The 17,381-nt window shown below is 48.5% G+C and overlaps 1 protein-coding gene across 2 annotated transcripts in view; it reads right to left on the reverse strand.

The window, feature by feature from the left end:
• Positions 1-1,690: 1,690 nt before the first annotated feature.
• The window catches only part of BLK (BLK proto-oncogene, Src family tyrosine kinase), a 42,804-nt gene continuing 27,113 nt past the window's right edge, over positions 1,691-17,381 (reverse strand). Inside the window, exons 6-13 of one of the 2 annotated variants that reach the window (XM_080585720.1) lie at positions 16,883-16,986; positions 11,662-11,811; positions 11,003-11,155; positions 9,948-10,127; positions 9,314-9,390; positions 6,460-6,610; positions 3,827-3,958; positions 1,691-3,589 (exon numbers count right to left, since the gene is read on the reverse strand). In XM_080585720.1, coding sequence (XP_080441846.1) covers positions 3,381-3,589; positions 3,827-3,958; positions 6,460-6,610; positions 9,314-9,390; positions 9,948-10,127; positions 11,003-11,155; positions 11,662-11,811; positions 16,883-16,986 — 1,156 coding nt within the window. In that variant the 3' untranslated portion in view covers positions 1,691-3,380. The remainder of the gene's footprint in view (positions 3,590-3,826; positions 3,959-6,459; positions 6,611-9,313; positions 9,391-9,947; positions 10,128-11,002; positions 11,156-11,661; positions 11,812-16,882; positions 16,987-17,381) is intronic. The other variant, XM_080585719.1, reaches the window with a different exon arrangement.

A 17,381-nucleotide genomic window follows, 5' to 3' on the forward strand; every position in this document is an offset into this window, starting at 1 on the left:
ATGAAGTGATGGGACCACCACAGCACAGCAAAGACAGCTAGTGGGGCTCTGGGTCTTTCGGTATGAGCATTGGAAAAACCATTCCAGTGGTGTTTGGAAAGACCAGTTGGCACCTGGGGGAGTAATGAAAGGACTCTCCTGGTTGCCCTGCAAGATATATATCACTAAGTACCTCATTTAATCCTTGTCTGGGTCTTTCGGAGAGTTCATACTCTGTCTAAGGCCGGGATTACCTCTTATCTTGTAAAACACCTTGCAGAACCTGATGCCTGCACAAAATAAACAGCGCACTCTGCTTGGGTAGCTTCACGGAGCACTTGTAAGCGAGCTGTCTGAGCAGTGGCGGACCGCTGAAGAATCACAGTGTGAGATCCCGGATCCCTTTTACCACCCTTCTGCTCAGTGACTGACCTGTGAGCCTCTGGCTGGGTGAAAGGGGCACCTCACGGAGCTGCCAGATAGGTTTGGGGGTGAAGGGGATCTGGCAGAGCTCGCTGAGGCCCTGGGAGATATCCTGACCCTCTACAACGCAGTCACCTCCTGGGCTGGAGGTTGCTCACCTGGGGTTTTGATCAAAGTCCCTGATGTACGTGTCTGGGGCACAGACTGGACGTGGGACCTTTCCTCCCCAGCGAAATAATCTCAGCAGTTGTGGATCCATGGGTCCTGTTCCCGTGCTTTTGTCCTGAACCCACGGGGCTCAGGGTCTCCTGCAACCCCTGGAGACACATTGCTGGTGCAGATGTTGGTGCAACTTGAATTAAAAGGCTAAGACATCCAGTGCAGAGGAAGTGCAATCTCCTCTTTGTTTTGTTCACCCTGGGCTCGGCCACGTGTTGTTATTGGCCATAAAAATACCCCATTCCTTTCTAAATTGAGCTACTATACTTGACTCCTTGGCCTTGGGTGATAATGAAATGCACAAGTGCTTAGCAGACACCCTGCAGCTCTTCCTCCCTGTTTGCTCCAGCATAAATGATCCACAGTTTTCGGTTCAATAAAATATTTACAACCAAGGGGGCACGTGTGCTTCAGCTGTATTTATTTGCAGTGTGCCTTATCATTAATAGAAATCTCTTAGCCCAGCATTGAGTTCCTGGTAAATGTGAAAGGCCAAGCAGGAGCTCGAGCAGGTGGAAAGATCGTTCCTTCCTCTCCTGTGAAATTATTGAACAGATAACTAATAAATGCTTCTTGCTTCCGTATAGTTATAGGGCCCATAGCTGGTGCTGTGGAGCCAGGAAACAAGCTGTTTCATCCCAAATTAGCGCTAGGATCTACTAGAACGTGGCTCAGGAGGCACAGGACCAGGGCTGTGAAGATGGAGGTGGCTGGATGGGGTTATTCGATGAAGAAGTCTGTGTAAGTGTGTCTGGTCCCTGGCCACATGGCTGCTGCCCTGCTGATCAATGCTGATTTATTGCTGGTGGCTCAGAGAAGTGCTCAGGAGGTAACCACGTCTCCTTTGGATCTACCTCTAGATGAGGTACTGTCATCTCACCCAGTTCCCTTCCTTCCCTGTCTGGGGCCCTCATTTACTGAAATTAAAGCCCCCTTCCCTCCTGGAGATGCAGGGAATGACACCTCCAGCTTGTGCAAACCAGCAGTGTGCAGACTTTGGCCTCCTGAGAATGCTCAGCCAGTCCCTGTGGGCTATTTCTCTCAGTGCTGGGTCTGCAAAGGAGGGATACAGGGTCTAAAGCTAGGCAAGGTGCTGCTCACACCAACACAAGCATTATTATCCCTTCAGGAACACATGGCAAAGGGTGCTGGCACCATAACAAGGGATTTTGGCCCACCACAGGCAAAGGACAGGTGAATGAACTTGACCCGAATGTACCTGTCAATGATTAAGTTGTCCCTACAAATTCGTTATGAACCTTTTTGTGCCTTTTGCTTCCAAGACTCTCGCAGCAGCAGTGTGCACAGGCAGCTCCATGACACGTGCTGGCAATGGTCAGGTATTCTCCCTGGCAGACCGGAGTCATCCCTGCTGTCACATTCTCCTGGCATCCTGCTGACATTATGCTATGAGAAGCTCCCTCCCCAAATTCTCAAATTCTCAAGTTGAGGACTCAAATTCTGCTTCATGGAGCAACCAGCAGAGCAAGCACCCTGGGGAGACACTGCTCCATGCCATAATCTGAACGGGAGCCCACCCATCTCCTAGCCTGGTGCTCGTTCCTGAGCTGCTCACGCCCCTTTGGTGGGGGCTCTGTGCTTTATTCCTTCATCCTCCACTACCCCGACCCAGCAGAGCTGAGATCTCTTTTTTATTTAGGGTTTTATTTTATTTTATTTAGGGTTTTATTTTATTTTATTTTATTTTATTTTATTTTATTTTATTTTATTTTATTTTATTTTATTTTATTTTATTTTATTTTATTTTATTTTATTTTATTTTATTTTATTTTATTTTATTTATTTTATTTTATTTTATTTTATTTTATTTTATTATTTTATTTTATTTTTTATTTCATTTCATTTCATTTCATTTTAATTTTTATTCCCACCCCCCTTGTGGGAGGCACCCAGATTTGCAGGGAAGCAGGGACATCTCGTGGCCACACCACGAACATCTCCCCTTCCTCCGGGCTCTCTTCCTGCCTGTGCCGGGGGTCGCAGGGGTGCACCCTGGGGACCCCCCCCCCGCTGCCTGGGGACTCCCCCTGCACCCCGGTACCACCCCAAACCCCCCCATACAGCCCAAGGGAACCCCACGGCCTCTTCCCTTCTCCTCCCTGGGCTGGGAGGAGGCACGGAGATGGAGGAGCATGTTCTTAGCCTGACGCCCGAATAAAGAAATGGGAAAGGGTCGTATCCAGTTCTTTATTACGGATTTGGGGTTGGCACCACATGGAGGGGTTGCTCCAAAGCCTGGGGGCCTGGTGTGGCCCACGGAGGTGCAGAGAGGACACATCCCACCCCTGCCCGTGGCGTGAAGGGGGCTGTAGTAATGCCGGCGGTGGCATCAGCGCAGGGGGACACTGTGTAACCACCCCGTACCGCACTCCTGGCTGTGTTCCCCTCTTCTTTGGGGGTAGAGGGATGGCAGCTGGGGGGGCTGAGCGGCTTTTCTGCCCCCAGGTGGGTCAGGAAGGAGGCCGCAGAAGGTCACAGCAGAGTCCCCTGATGGGAGCAGCCCTCCAAGGCCGAGGAGGAAGGAGCTGCTCCAGCTCTTGGCCTCCTCTTCAGTCTTGGTGACGGCAACAGAGCTGGCAGCAGCCACCCCCCCCTCACGTCCCTCCTCCTTCCCCGTCTCCAAACTTATCGTGGCAGCACACAGGAGAAAGGGAAAGGCGTGATGAGAGCCATCGCGGGGCTGTGGGGGACGGTGGCTTTCCTCCAGACCTGTCCCCAGGCGCTGCTGGGACCGTGGCCTACATCTGCGGCTCCGGCTCGTACTGCTTCTCCGTGGCCGTGTAAAAGTCCTCGAGGACCGACTGCAGGTACTCAAAGGTCGGGCGCTCCTCGGGCTTGTTTCGCCAGCATTTCAGGATGATGTTGTAGAGCTCGGCAGGACACATGTCCGGGCAGGGCATGCGGTAGCCCCGCTCCAGGTTGCGAATCACCTCGGGGTTGGTCATCCCTAGAGGGGAACGCAACCAGCAGGAGTTATTCAGCACCGTGGGGATGCAGGGGCAAGGGTAAACCACAATTATGGGCACTATCTGTGGTTGTATTCCCCCATCCATCCCTCTGCGCCCTCCCCAACTCCTTTCTGTGGGTTTTTTGGGAGTTCCCCTCTACATGTCTCCGGGCATGAAGCATCGCTAGATGCTTTGAAGCTGCTGCACGCTCCTCCCTTACTCACAGCGCACCGTACCTGGGTAAGGGATCCTGCCATAGGTTATGATTTCAGTCAGGAGGATCCCAAAAGACCACACGTCGGATTTGATGGTGAAAACTCCAAAGTTAATGGCCTCCGGCGCCGTCCATTTGATCGGGAACTTGGCCCCTGTCCGGAAAAAAGAAAAATCAGGAGGTGCTCATGGGCATTAGCAAGTGGTTCCCCAAAAATTGAGGCCATTGGCTGCACCAGGGAGATGTCATGGGACATATTGAAGGTGCTGTGGAGTTAAGGAGAAATGGCCAGAGGAAGGTCATTGCTGCCTGTCTCCTGCTTCATTAAAAGGTCATTTCTGCCGGGCATCACTTTGCCTCTCTCAGTTCTGTTTTCTAGTGCCATCAAAGGTATTTCATTTCTAAAGACTTTTTGACACACGTGCTTATAAACATGCATAGGTACTGATACACAGAAGCCAAATAATGGAAAAAAATTAATATATTAGGTAGCTGCTAATATGCATATTAAAAAAAAAAAACAACACACACATACAAAAACCCTCTAATTAAACTATTTCACTAATAAAGTTAGAGGAATCTACAGTCCTCTCACGCCTTTGCATCTCTTGTGTGTTTAGCACTGGACTCCCAGGCACGGAGCCCAGGACCAGCACCACGGACGCTGAGCAGCCACTGCCGCAGACCTTCAGCAGCCAGAAGCTCTCACGGGACACCAACTGCTCCTCAGGTGCTAACCAGTGGGTTCCTGCAGCCCAAAGGATGTGCCTGTGCTGCCTGAAGTCAGTGCTTACCATAGCTTGATTAGAGGCCAATGACAGTAGGATTTTTTTCTGTCTAAAGTTGCTCATTTCCAGGGGTCTGTTTACAGCAAAAGTGCACAAATGATGCAGACATAGGTTCTCTGGTTTTCAAATCTGCGTATGTATTCTACAAACAGAAAACATCCTGTTTGATTCTGTCCACCAAGGTCTTTTTTTGGCAACTACAGCCAGCAATGACCACATGATTGCAATTTCAGTTTTGCTGAGGCTAAATAAAAAACCAAACCAAAGCAACCTTGAGGCATAGGAACCGAACGTGTTAAAGACTGCAGGGAAAAACACATTTTTATTTGTATATATCCTCACAGGGCTGAAAGCCCAAAGGCAGTGTGTGAAATAAGTGCCTTTGTTCCTGCATGTCATACTTTTGACAAGCAGACTGATGAGTTTAGGAAATGCAATCTATTAAGTGAAAATTGTTCAAAGAAGATAGAGGGGCAGTTGTTATTCAAGATTAAAGCTAGCTGGAAAAATGCTGATAAGAAGTGTTTTCCACTGGAGATGTAGGTCCTCTGAGTATGCTAACAGCATTATACTGATTTCACCAAAACTTCTCTTGAGGACAAAAACTCCCCTAAATAATTGCAGCAATCTCAAAGTATCCCTTCATGACATTTCACAAATGATGTTTGTGGGATTTTTCCATTTAGAAATAATTTTATATGTTGAAATGGGCATAATTTGTATCATAAAGTATACTGAGAATAGCAAGTTCAATCAGAATTTTCCTATTGTAAAAGAAAAAAATATATATATTCAATTTCCTTTCCTCAAAATATTCCATATAGGGCATCTTAGCTTCATCCCAACTCTGGAAAAAGGTGGGTTTCCAGAATTTGATTTTTTTCTGGTAAGTGCCACGCCAGATTTAATTGTTTGGTTTCCATCATTTCTCCTATTTCCCTCATGCTCTATAGGGCCCCTTCACAATCTGAATGGCACTCTCTCGTAGTTGACCTTGAAGTACAGGAAAAAAAAGCCACAACCAGAGGAATTTGACTTAACCCTGCTGCCAGAAGGCTGTAGACAGATTTCTGCACCAACCAAACCAATTGCCACCTCTCGTGCCTGTGCTCTTCTGTCCACCACCAGCTCACACATTCAGCAGCCCTAGCAAGGGGTTTGGCTTTACAGGTGGAGCCATAAGGACATTTTGTGTTAATACAGGGAATATTGGGTTTGTTTGTTTGTTTTAGATGTTTTGGGTGTGCTGTTCCCTCGGGAAACACCTGCCAGGCTTCAAACCCTGTCCCACACTTTGTAAGCTGTGGTTGTTATTCAAGAGACGTGATCTGCTTTGGGCTCTGCTTGCCTGGGACGTCTGAAAATCTCCCCGAGGTCCAGATACACGGCTCCAGCTCCCCTCTGCGGTCCCGTGTGTGCAGTGACTGAATTACACCGCTATTTCCTTCCCTTCGGGCTGACTCACTGTTAACATGTAGGTACAGGCAGTGAGTTTCACTACTGGAGGTCAAAATTTCTCTAGGAACACAACCTGAGATTCAGCAGGACTCCCCCAAACAGTGCCAAAAGACTTTTTTTTTTTTTTTTTAATCCCCTTTCCCTCTGCAAACTTCACTTGCTTTTTAATGTCCCCAAGTGCTGCTGCTTCTTGTGGGAGCCCATTTTTGGCTCTCGTGCCTGCTGTGCCTGCTTCCTGGGTGCTGACAGCAGCAGAAAGGGGGCTCTGGTCTCACGCCAATGATGGCAGCGCCCTGTGCCTGGTCCCAGCTCAGCCCTCGGGTGCCCCATGTCTTGGCAGATCTGCCTGGCAGGAGGGCTGGAGATAAGGGAAACGTGTCGGTGAGGCAATGCTGGGAATGCCACCCACCTTCTTGCGCCAAGTATTCGTCCTCGATGATCCTGGCCAGGCCAAAATCAGCAATTTTGCAGCAGAGCGTCTCCGAGACGAGAATGTTGGCGGCTCTCAGGTCACGGTGGATGGAATTCATTCGCTCGATGTATGCCATCCCCTCTGCCACCTAGGAGAGGAGGAAAGAGCCCATCTTCATCAGCACTTTCGATATCTTAGCCTGGCTGCATCTCAACCCCATTTACAAATGCACAGCAAGTTTGTAGGGTTGTCCACATGCCTCCATGTGCATGGACCTCCATCCGTGGATGGATGGATGGACAGACAATAAACAGGCAGATAAAGAAGCAGACAGACCCATCCATCCATAAATACATATCACCCACGCATATGTGTTTATGTGCAGCTCTACCAGCATGCAGCTGGCATCCCAAGTCGAGCAGAGCAGAAGTGTCACTCTCTGTTTTGCTCAGAAGTTGTGGCTTTGAGCTGTGTCTGTAGCAAGGTGTGGAAAGTTGAAGCAAACCTGAAGCCACATCACTGGATTCCCAGTTTCTGCCACAAGACTCTCCCCACTAGTTATTTATAAATACTACAGATTAAGTAAGTGAATTAAAAAAAAAAAAAAAAAGGAGAAGAAGAAGAAAAATAATAATAATAAAAAAAAACTCAAAGGGCTTGCCTGTCCCTCAGTCACAGTACCAAAGTCCAGATAAGGGACAGCCAGATAATTTTCAGTAACCTCCCTTTTCCCTAGCTGGTCTGCTTTGGGGTGGGGAAGAGACCCCTGGAGATCCTTCCACAACACAGATGAGACTGATGTTGTTTTCCCTGGGCTGGATCCAGGCTAGGATCCATGGACACAATGTAGTATCCCTCTGATACCTACAGGATGCAGTAGAGCAGAAGACCCAGAAATGTATAGGAATATGAGTGAGATAACAGGTATGCCCGTGGGCAAATCCCTTGTCCTGGGCAAGTCCTGCGTCCTGGGCACATGCTGCCTTCTTCAACCACCTCCAAACTTTACTTTGGGAGGTTCCTGCTCCTGAGATCCTGAGCAGGGAGCAGCTTGGGGAGGTGTCTGGTGTGTGATGAGTACCTATAAATGCGGGCAGCAATCTTTTGTTGCTGGGTGATGTAGCACAGGGGGATTGCAAAGCTGCGAGGCTGCTCTATTAGCCAAGTCCAGATTTGGGCGAGGTGTTTATCAGGAGGGTGAGTGGATGCACGCAACCCCTTCTAATAATGGTTAGCATCTATTTAAACCTCTAAACGCCTGCGGGTGAAGGCAGAGCGATTTTCCACTCCATACAGATTCACATCAGCATCTCTGCTTACATGTGGTTTCAAACAGGATACTAACACATACTTTCCAATGCTGCATTTCTAACCTGTGTCAACACCCCTTCAGTGCAAGTGTTGTTTGCTGCAGTGGAAAATGGAAGAATTGATGTAATTTCCTGTCCTGATGTTAATGAGATAGCACCCAGCGATGGGCTGGTTCTAGCCCAGAGAGCTTTCGAGCTTTCACCCCTGAGACTGACCACAGGATCGAGTGTATCAGCCCAGAGCTTTCTAATTTTAGCTCCAACAGATGCAATTGGATCCAAAACTGCTCTCGAAAGGGCTGGGCGCCTGTTGGGTCGTGATGTCATCCTGACACCGCAGATGAGCAGCAATTGCAAAATATCTCTTCCTCCTCCTCTTCCTCCCAGAGCTACCGAGTGCATGTCTGAATCCTGCTGGGATCCTCCTGCAACCACTGTGCTGTCAGAGTTATACAACACCGTTGCTTGGGACAAACAAGGCCATTGCCCCAGCCCCAAATGCTCCCACACACCTGCCTGGAAATGCTTTACTGTTCCACGTGCTAAATACTGCAAGTTATAAATGTTGTGTTAAAGAACTGCATAAAGACTCGGAGCTTCTGCTGTTGGTGTCTCACACCAGCATATGGTGTCGGCTGACAGCTTTGCTGTGGAGCTGTTTGGGTCACATCTGTGAGAGCAGATTGCTCAGGCTGTGGTGCTTTCCTCTTCCATAGAAATGCATCGAGCCACGTTCTGTGGTGTAAATCTCCCATCAACCTAAGGGCTGTGTAGTACCAAGGAATTTGGACCATTCTCTTTATCACTAGGTATTTAAAATAAACCACTGGCTATATCTTTTAAGAGAAGGAATGAAAGAATGAAAAATTGAGGGAGGGAGGGAGGGAGGGAGGGGCAAGATGGAAGGAAGGAAGGAAGGAAGGAAGGAAGGAAGGAAGGAAGGAAGGAAGGAAGGAAGGAAGGAAGGGAGGGAGGGAGGGAGGGAGGGAGGGAGGGAGGGAGGGAGGGAAAGGTACTAAATAAGGATGCTGCAGTTGGATCTATAACCAACTATTAACATTTACAGCCTGGAGATGCTTAGAGGGACACAAACCTATAAAGGCAAATGTTTCTTATAAATATCAATATTTCCAGATTTGAGGGACACATAATTCTTTATGCCTAATTGTCAAGAGGGAAGAACTGTTGAAAGCCAGTTTGTCTCTATATAGAAAGTCTCTTTGTTGAGCTTTCTCATCCGTTTGGTAAAAAGAGAAACAGACTTTTTCCTGCTCAGTAAGCCAGAAAAACAAAACAAAACAAAAAAAAACAACCCTCCAGCACTACTAAGTTCCCCAGAGTCTGCCCTAAGGAGAGCAGAGCACTGCAGAGCTGACTTGCACATGAACACGAGTGCTGACAGAGAAACCCTCAGACAGCACACCAGGAGGTGCTGTTTTTCTCCGTGACACTCGACGCTGACACAGACTTCAAACTTGCAAGAATTTCACTGAGACAACAAATCGTGGCCTCGAGCCCGTTTCCAGAGGCTGTTCACTAACCTGAGCAGACATATCAATGAGTTTTGGGAGATTCAGTTGGCTTCCTTCCTCTGTCTTCAAGTAATCCAGCAAACACCCTGCAGAAAAGGAGAGACTGCTGTGATGCTTCCAAATAAGCCTATGCATTTGTGTTCCCTGGTGCTTTTCTGAGTATATGCAACAAATTTCCCTGAATCTTAAAGAAAATCTGAGGGTTGACAGTGGGTGTCCCCTGGAGCACCTTCTATTAGGAAAGTTCCCAAAAGCAGCCCAATTCCCCCCTCTATTAATGCACACACCTTTTGCAAAGTGCTGGACATTCTTCACCCCAAGCCTCACGGATAGAGGGGCAAAAGAAAGGACAATGTCACCATGAAAAGAGTAAAAATTTGGAACGGTCGAGATCAGAACTTTAAATGCTCTTGAAATGGAGCATCACCATCTTGCGAAGTGGCTTATGAAATTTGTGAGCACGTATTTAATTACCCAGAAAGTCTCTTCTAGTCCTAGAAACAGCCTTGTAGACTGTTTAGTCCTTTCCTTACAGATTGGGTACAATGCTCACCCCCCCTTCCCATTATGGATGGGAGTAGCAGTCAGTTTAATGACCCGATTTTGCAGAAACCCAGCAAAAATGTTACATGAGGCTCTTTACCGTTGGCCATGTACTCTGTCACAATGTAGATTGGCTGCTTCGTGACCACCGCATATAGCCGGACCAGCTTGTTATGCTGGAGCCTCTTCATCAGGTTTGCCTCTGCCAAGAAGGCGTCAGGATCCATGCTGCCCTCCTTCATGGTCTTCACAGCCACCTTGATGTTGTTCTTGTAGTAGCCTGCAGAGAGATAATGATGCAGTGAGGAATTTTGGCGTCTCTATGGGCACTGTCAGGCCACAAAATAAGGAGCAGAAGAGCTGGTGGATTCGGGAACAGGAAAGGGAGTAACTTGTAAACCTCAGTACAGTGAGATCTGAGCAACCAGCAAGTATAAGAGGGGAAAGGAGAGGCATGGCACGTTTGTCAATCAATGTGGCTTTTTCAAGGGTCATCCCCGCTCTAGGTGAAGGAGGCTCATGAGTTGAGCCCATCCTCCCTCAGCCGTCCCAGGGCCCTTCCTGGGTGAAATCCCCAGAGCCATCCACTGGCTAGGTTTTCAAATAAACCAAATACTCAAGAAAACCAGGACTCTGCAGCCAGGAGGTCAGCTCAGTCTGGTGCTGGCCGCAATCTCAATTGCCAAGGCAACAGGCAACCCCAAAGGGGACAGCAGAGGAAGCTGAGCTCGCCCCACTTCCTCTCCTGCTGGTTAGCAATGGGCAGGGACGTACGAGGGATTTGGGTCTGGGTTATAAAGTAGAAGAGAGAAGCAGAAAAAGTAGGGCAGCGTCACCCAGGTAAATTATGATCCCAGATTGCTGTCCAGGATTTCCAGAGAGAATGAGAGCATGCCCTGGGAAGTGAGTACGTAGTTACTTGGAGACCTCTCGCATACATCTAGTCTATGAAACCCATGCTGGACCACAGAGCCATGCAAACAACCTGTCTGGTCCTTCCAGGAGTACAGAATCTACTGCTACAGGTGTACCCGTAAAGCATGTGTTCATGCTTTAGGATCCTCAAGCCCAGAGCAGTCCTGTCTTAGGGAAAGAGGGTTTTCTGTCTCCTCTGTTTATATATTTCCTTCCTGGAATGGGGGGCATTGTACTTACCCATCCACACTTCCCCAAACTGCCCACTGCCGAGTTTCTTCACAAGTTTCAGAGACTCCCGCGGGATCTCCCACTCGTCCTGTGCCCAGGGCCTCTGGGGAACCAGGGATATGCAGGGAGCTGTGAGCCTCTGGCACAGGCCGTCTACCTTCTCTGTGGGAGGACAAACCACAGGACAGGTCAATGGGCAGTTTGACACAAAACTTGCAGCCCAAAATTAACTTGTTTCTCCGTGACAGGAAGAAGTCAGCTCATGGGACACCTCCACAACTGCACAATGCTTCAGCCACTGGATCAAGGCATCCAGAATGGGCCCAAAGAAAGGAAAAACTCAAGAAGAGTCACAGAGGTGCAAATTTTCCTGTCTGTTAAGTCCCAGCCCTGCTTTCCAGGCATCCCTCCTGCCTATCCCTCCAGCGTTCATCTCTTTGCGCTCATGGTAGGAGAAACTCCCTGGTTATACGGCTGTGGGCAGAGCTTACCCTCACAATGCCCAAGGACAAAAGATAAGACATTAGAGCCCAGTTTCTGCTTGGAGGAGCACATCTGGACCATGAGAGTGGACGGAGTGATGGTGGCTAGCAAGCCTGTCCCCCCTTTGCCCACACACTGACCCCCGAGGCAGACCCCAGGCCCATTAGGGAAGGAAAGCAACTCACGGCTGTAATGATGGATTAGCTCTGGCAGGCTGGCGAACGTTGTCCTGGGGGAGATGTAATAACCCCCACCATCCAAGGAACGGATCCTGTAGTGTTTGATGATGTCCCCGTGAGCAGAGTCGCTGTCTCTCACGGACAAGGAATATGCACCTAGAGAGCAAGAAGAAGAGGGAACTGTGAGGCCAAGCAGCACCTGACTCTGGGACCAGCTACCTCCTGTTTTCTCAGCTGTAGACACTTCCCCCGGCCCTTGCTGATGCCTCCTCAGGGCAGGTCTCATCAGGCTGCAAAGCTGCTAACTTCCCTCTCTCCAAGGCAAGTGGAGAGGACAAAGGTTCACCAGAGCTTTACTGGGCCTGTTGAGGCTTGGTTGAGTAAGACCTGTTCATGCAGTGGCCAACAGCCCCAAGGAAACCACATGGCAATCAAAAACACATCACCATCCAGAGCAATCAGGCTCTTTTTAGGTCATTGTGGTCTTGCCACAGCTCCACGTCTCTCATCTGAGCTTTTCTCACCTGGACAAACACGGGACTGCAGACCCACTGGTCTGTAGCATGTCCAGAATTTCAGTTCGTGGGAGAGAAGGCCAAGATTGACAAGAAGGTCCCTTCTCAACGTTACCCAAGGTCCCCGTTTTCCCCTATAGTCCCCGTGCCAAAGGGTTCAACTGGTAGGCACATCAGCATTGTGTGGTTCAGCCAAATTGTTCAGCCATAAGCTTGTGTCTGTGGCTAAACCACAGCTAGATTCACATCTCGTTGCAGGTGCTTTTTGACCTCAGGGGAGCTACTCAGCGATCTCCCACCCTGATCTGCTGTTTTTTCCTTATAATGGGTTTATAATCCAAACCATAGATTTTTATTTTTTGGTGCCAAAAAGAAAAGTGCAATATGTTGCATGGAACTTCAAGCCTATGTCAGGGTAAATTTCAATAGATGTTAGCAATGTTGTTTTATTTTTTTTTTCCTTTGTCTGGATCATATTTCCGGAGTAAGTTGTTATAAGCCTGCTGGGCTGTTAAAAGTCCAATACGTCACCCGGGTTGATAGGCTGCCTTTTTTAATGTTTGAAAAGGCAAAGCTATATATGTTAAAAAGTACATATCTGTCATGCAGGATCATAAGCAGAAGTGGGGCATTCCACAGCGACTCCGAAACCCTAATCCTCCATGCGAGGGAAAAGTTTACTAACACGTAATGCTCACTGACTGGTGTTTCTCCATCACCAGGCCAGTTCTCACTGCAGTTTCCTGCACTGTGTCTGGAAAACATTCCTTGTACTGATAATTTTAAAAAAGTAACAATAGAAGATCATCTCTGTGGACATTTGCTGTATTGCAGTTGATTACGGATCTTGGCAAGGAGGATTTGGGAGAGGCTAAAAGTTTTCCAAGTGCAAGCAGTTGTTTTGGGGTGAATTCTTTTCTGCAGAGACCAAACCATGAAATATGGTCGCATGTTCTTCATGGAAGACCTGCTGGTTTAAATACAGAGCAAGGGCCAAGACTGGAAGCACACAACGTTGGCATGATGGGGTCCTGCAGTGTCCTCAATGAGGTGACAAAAAACTCCAGGAAAGGAAAAAATGGCTCGTTTTTACAGTCTGTGCCTCATTGACCAAAGGCTACAACCACACAGCTAAGGGAAAGATCTTTGGTTCCTGTTGGGTGCAGAGAAATGTCGCTATAGGGCTTGTGTCCACAATGCTCAACACAAGTCCTGCTAGAGTGGATTAACCACATTCATGCCTCATTATTACTATTATTATTACTACTAATATTATTATTGTTCTTGATGATGATGTTCTTTTAATTTCAAAGTGACTGAAGTAATATACAAGCCAAGCTATAGCTCCTCAAAGTTGGGCTTGTAGGGCATGAACCCAAATGAGCGTGTAGCAGAACCCAAATGAGCGCGTTGCATGCACCGACGTGGCTCGGGGTGACTGTGGGTTTTTTGCAAGGCAAGGTCTGCGAGAGGACGGAGCCAGACGTGGTGTGAACCCAGCTGCACTGCCAACAGAGCGCTGCAGAAGGGAGCGCAGGAATTAATGACTAACACATGTGCAGATAGGCGCCTGGGGGCTGACAGTCAGCAGAGGAGACCTGGTCTGTTTGTCGGTGTGGCTGCACCCAAAATGTCTGCTCTCCTGCAGGACCTGCTCCCCAGACCCCAATGACCCTTTAAACCCTCCTGCATCTTTCAGACCAGCGATGTGCAGCTTGCAGAAGTGACAGGGGCTGCAGGCATCCTCCAGGCCGATCCATCAGCTGCCTGCTACCAGCGTTAATCCTTATCCTGCCATTAAAGCTAATGACTGCATTTCACCCCAAGTCAGAGTTCGCTTTGCTGGAACGAGTGCCGTGGAGCTTTCCCTGTCATTCACCCTGGTCAGTTACTGTTCTCCTGGGAGCAGCAGCATAAAGGCAAAGCACAAGGGCTGAAAAGCATCATTTCTCTCTTCTCTCGATGACAGCAGTAAATTTTAAGAGTTACATGGAGCCAGGTGGATGGCAGGATCCTAATCTCCCCTAGTGGCAACCAGGATGGCCATAAAGGAGTTCCTGCTCCTTAGCCACAAGGATATTCTTTGTCCTACAGTCCTGCATTGCAGGTCCACCCTTGCACTAGATGCCAGCCTGGAGCAGCTTGGGCACAACCAGATCTCGTCCTGGGCAGCTCTGGGTCTCAGAGTGCCCCGTTCTGGGGCTGAGATCCCCAAACCATCCCACAAGGGCTCTCAACTCCTTTTTGTTCTAAGCGTGGACAGTTTTGTATGGGAAAACTACAGAAGGTTCGAGGAATTCAGCTTCAGATTGTGCCAAGGGTTCATTCAGTCACCTAAACACGGGTGTCTTGCACCCCTTGAGATGCTGTGGGACATCTGCATGGGCCTGGCAGATACAGTTCAAAATCACATCTTGTGGAGCACTTGGAGCCGAGCAGGACTCTGCAGATGGTTCTGAGACATCCAGGGTTGGGCAGTCAGATCAAGCCCTGCTGGCTACAGCGGGACAGCTACCACGTTTAAGATCTATGTTCTGGTGTCTGCATCTCCAACTGGGTCCCACTTCCACATACCACGTGTGGCATCTCCTGCTCCTACAGGTCTCCTAGGGCTCTGAGCCCTTCCCCATGGAAGCCCAGAAGATCAGGTGGGTGCCGCAGCTGAATTCATCGAGGTCCCTCCTGCCAGGAGCAGATGCAGCAGCCTTGCTGCAAGCCTTGGCACAGCTGTGTGCCTGCCTTCCCACGGGTTTCAGAGCAATCATGACTTTGGGGGAAGGTTTGTTTACTTCCAGCAGCTTCAGGAAGGCTAACTATCCACTGAAGATTTCACTGCTGATCTGCTTCCCACACTTGACAAGGAGCTATCATCCTGGGATGCAAAGTGTTGACTGAAAGAGAAGCCCCTGGGCTTGCAGAATTTCTGTATGTATTCATAAGCAAAATGAGCCAGTGGCACTGTTAGGATGGGCTGTGAATAGGTACTGCTCTAAGGCAGGGTGCAGGATGCATCACTCTGTGGCTGAGTCCAATATGTGTATTATTATCCTTAGCTCGACCCTGTGCTCGGCTCTGAAGGTCAAATGTTGCTCATGTTGTGTAAAGGGAATGAAAATGATTGAGGAAAAGAAGGAAGAACCTGTGGGGTTTGAAGCACATCGTTGCTCTGGACATTTCGTGGTGGGTCACGGGGAGCTTTACATCAGTGAACTAAGCATCAGAGCACATTTTGGAGATGTGGGGCTTCTTCTTCTCCTCACAGAGGAGGAAACTGTGGTTGAGACTGATCAAGTGGTGTCACCGTGGCCTTTCAAGCAGCCTAAGGCATGGCAGGATTTTGTTAGAAGCTGGATGCATAGGGTGATTCAGAGAAGGACAGGGTGTTTGAAGGAATAGCAGACATATTTTGAGACAGAACATCAAAAAAGGCAATGTGAAACATTTCAGAGCAGAAGCTGACCTCTTGCCATTTGGGATCAAGAGGGGATTTCATGGGGCTGAAATACACTACTGCTAACACAGATATCACACACCTCCAGCCAAGTTTGCTTCTTGCCAGCAGAAATGGGATGTTAAAGACCAGTCTAGCCTGGTTATTTCTCCTTGAGCCTCAGGACTCCACCAGCACTGTCCAAGCTCCGTGCAGCTTAGACCCACTCACACCCCAGAGACTGGAGGGCACGATTTCATCCTGCGTTTGCAGATCATGGCAAGCAGAAGCACCAAACAATTGTCCTGTGAAAATGCAGGGGCAAGTCCAATCCCAGCCACGTGTAACATTTCACAGGGGAGAAACCAAAGCACAGCGAGAGTAAAGAGCTATCCTGAACTCCAAAAGGAGCCTGTTCAGAGCACAACCACGGGCCATCATGAGCATCATTTCCTCCATGCCCAAAACACGCCTGCTGGCCCAGACGATGCAAGGAGAGCAAAGTAGGGAAGACGCAATGTGAAATACCCACGGGAGCACCTAAACCAACTTCCAGTGTCTACAAATTAACAGCACAGAATGAAGGTGCAATTACGCAGTTAAGCATTAGTTAATAACTATATCCACTGCCTAAGAGAGGTTGCCACAATGCTCTGCCTTTTCCATCCTCACTGGGTCCTGTCCTCAAAAGCCATCCATGTTCATAGGGAAGGGAAGTGGATGATGTCCACCTCTCCTGCTCCAGTCAGTCTCCCTCCAGACAATTAGCCGTGGTGCGCATTGATTCCCCATGCTTCAGACTACCAGGAAAAAAAAGTGTTTCTTCTGGAAAATGTTTCTCTCAAAAACCTCTCCAAAATTCCAGCTTCAGCTGCAAATAGCAGAAATGCTTCCCCAAGGGTGTGCAGAAGAATCACCATTTGCCAAAAAAACAACATATCCTCAGGGAGAAAGGGAAAAGAAACCCCCTACACGTCCTTTTGGAAACTATTTGCTGCTCATCTGTGTTCCTGTACCTCTGCCACGAGCTGTGGTGAGAGGAGCCACCCTCACCACAGCCTGAACTACATGTACAGGCAGCATCATGAGAAAATCTTTGCTGTCAGAGTCCCCACCTCACTTCTACAGCCCTGCTGAGCCTGGCAAGCGTGATTTTGCTCAACCAGGTCCAGGAAGCTCCATGCAAACACTGGCACAGCTGAACCCTGCAGCTCAGGTCTGAAAGGTTCTCCAAGCTGTGGCAATGCCCAGGACATCCACTTGCTCTGCAGATCTCACTCACCTTTGCTGGTCTCACTCTCTCTGACAAGGAACGAGCCAACTTTGTTACCAGAAGACAACAGCAGCCGTTCAGCATCTTTTCTGCTCAGAGTTTTAAAATACCACCTGGGAGATAGAAAAGGGAAAATCATGGTTGAAAAGGAAAAGCTCTAGAAAAAGAAAAAAAATAAAATCTTTCCAGTTAGTCCAGGGTTTTTTTTGTTTTGTTTTGTTTTTACTGTCACGCTCTGAAACTGAGGGTTGTTTTTATCAGCAAACAGTCTTTTATCTGCTGGAAAATGGTAGTAATAAGCTGGTTTTGGTAGATTAACACCAGATTTATATCACTTTGGGCCTGTTTCATAGCTTATCAATTCAGGCAGAGCAGAGAGCAGAGGTTGCTCAGTGCCCCCATACACAAGAGTGGTGAAAGCCCAGCCAAAGCATGGTCCCTGAGGCACACTGGGACCCACAGCTCACCTGGCAAGTGAGGAAGCCCAAGGAAATTACATTTGTAGCAG

The sequence above is a fragment of the Anser brachyrhynchus genome (assembly GCF_964034855.1).
Source record: "Anser brachyrhynchus genome assembly, chromosome: 3".
In the NCBI taxonomy this organism is placed as follows: Eukaryota; Metazoa; Chordata; class Aves; order Anseriformes; family Anatidae; genus Anser; species Anser brachyrhynchus.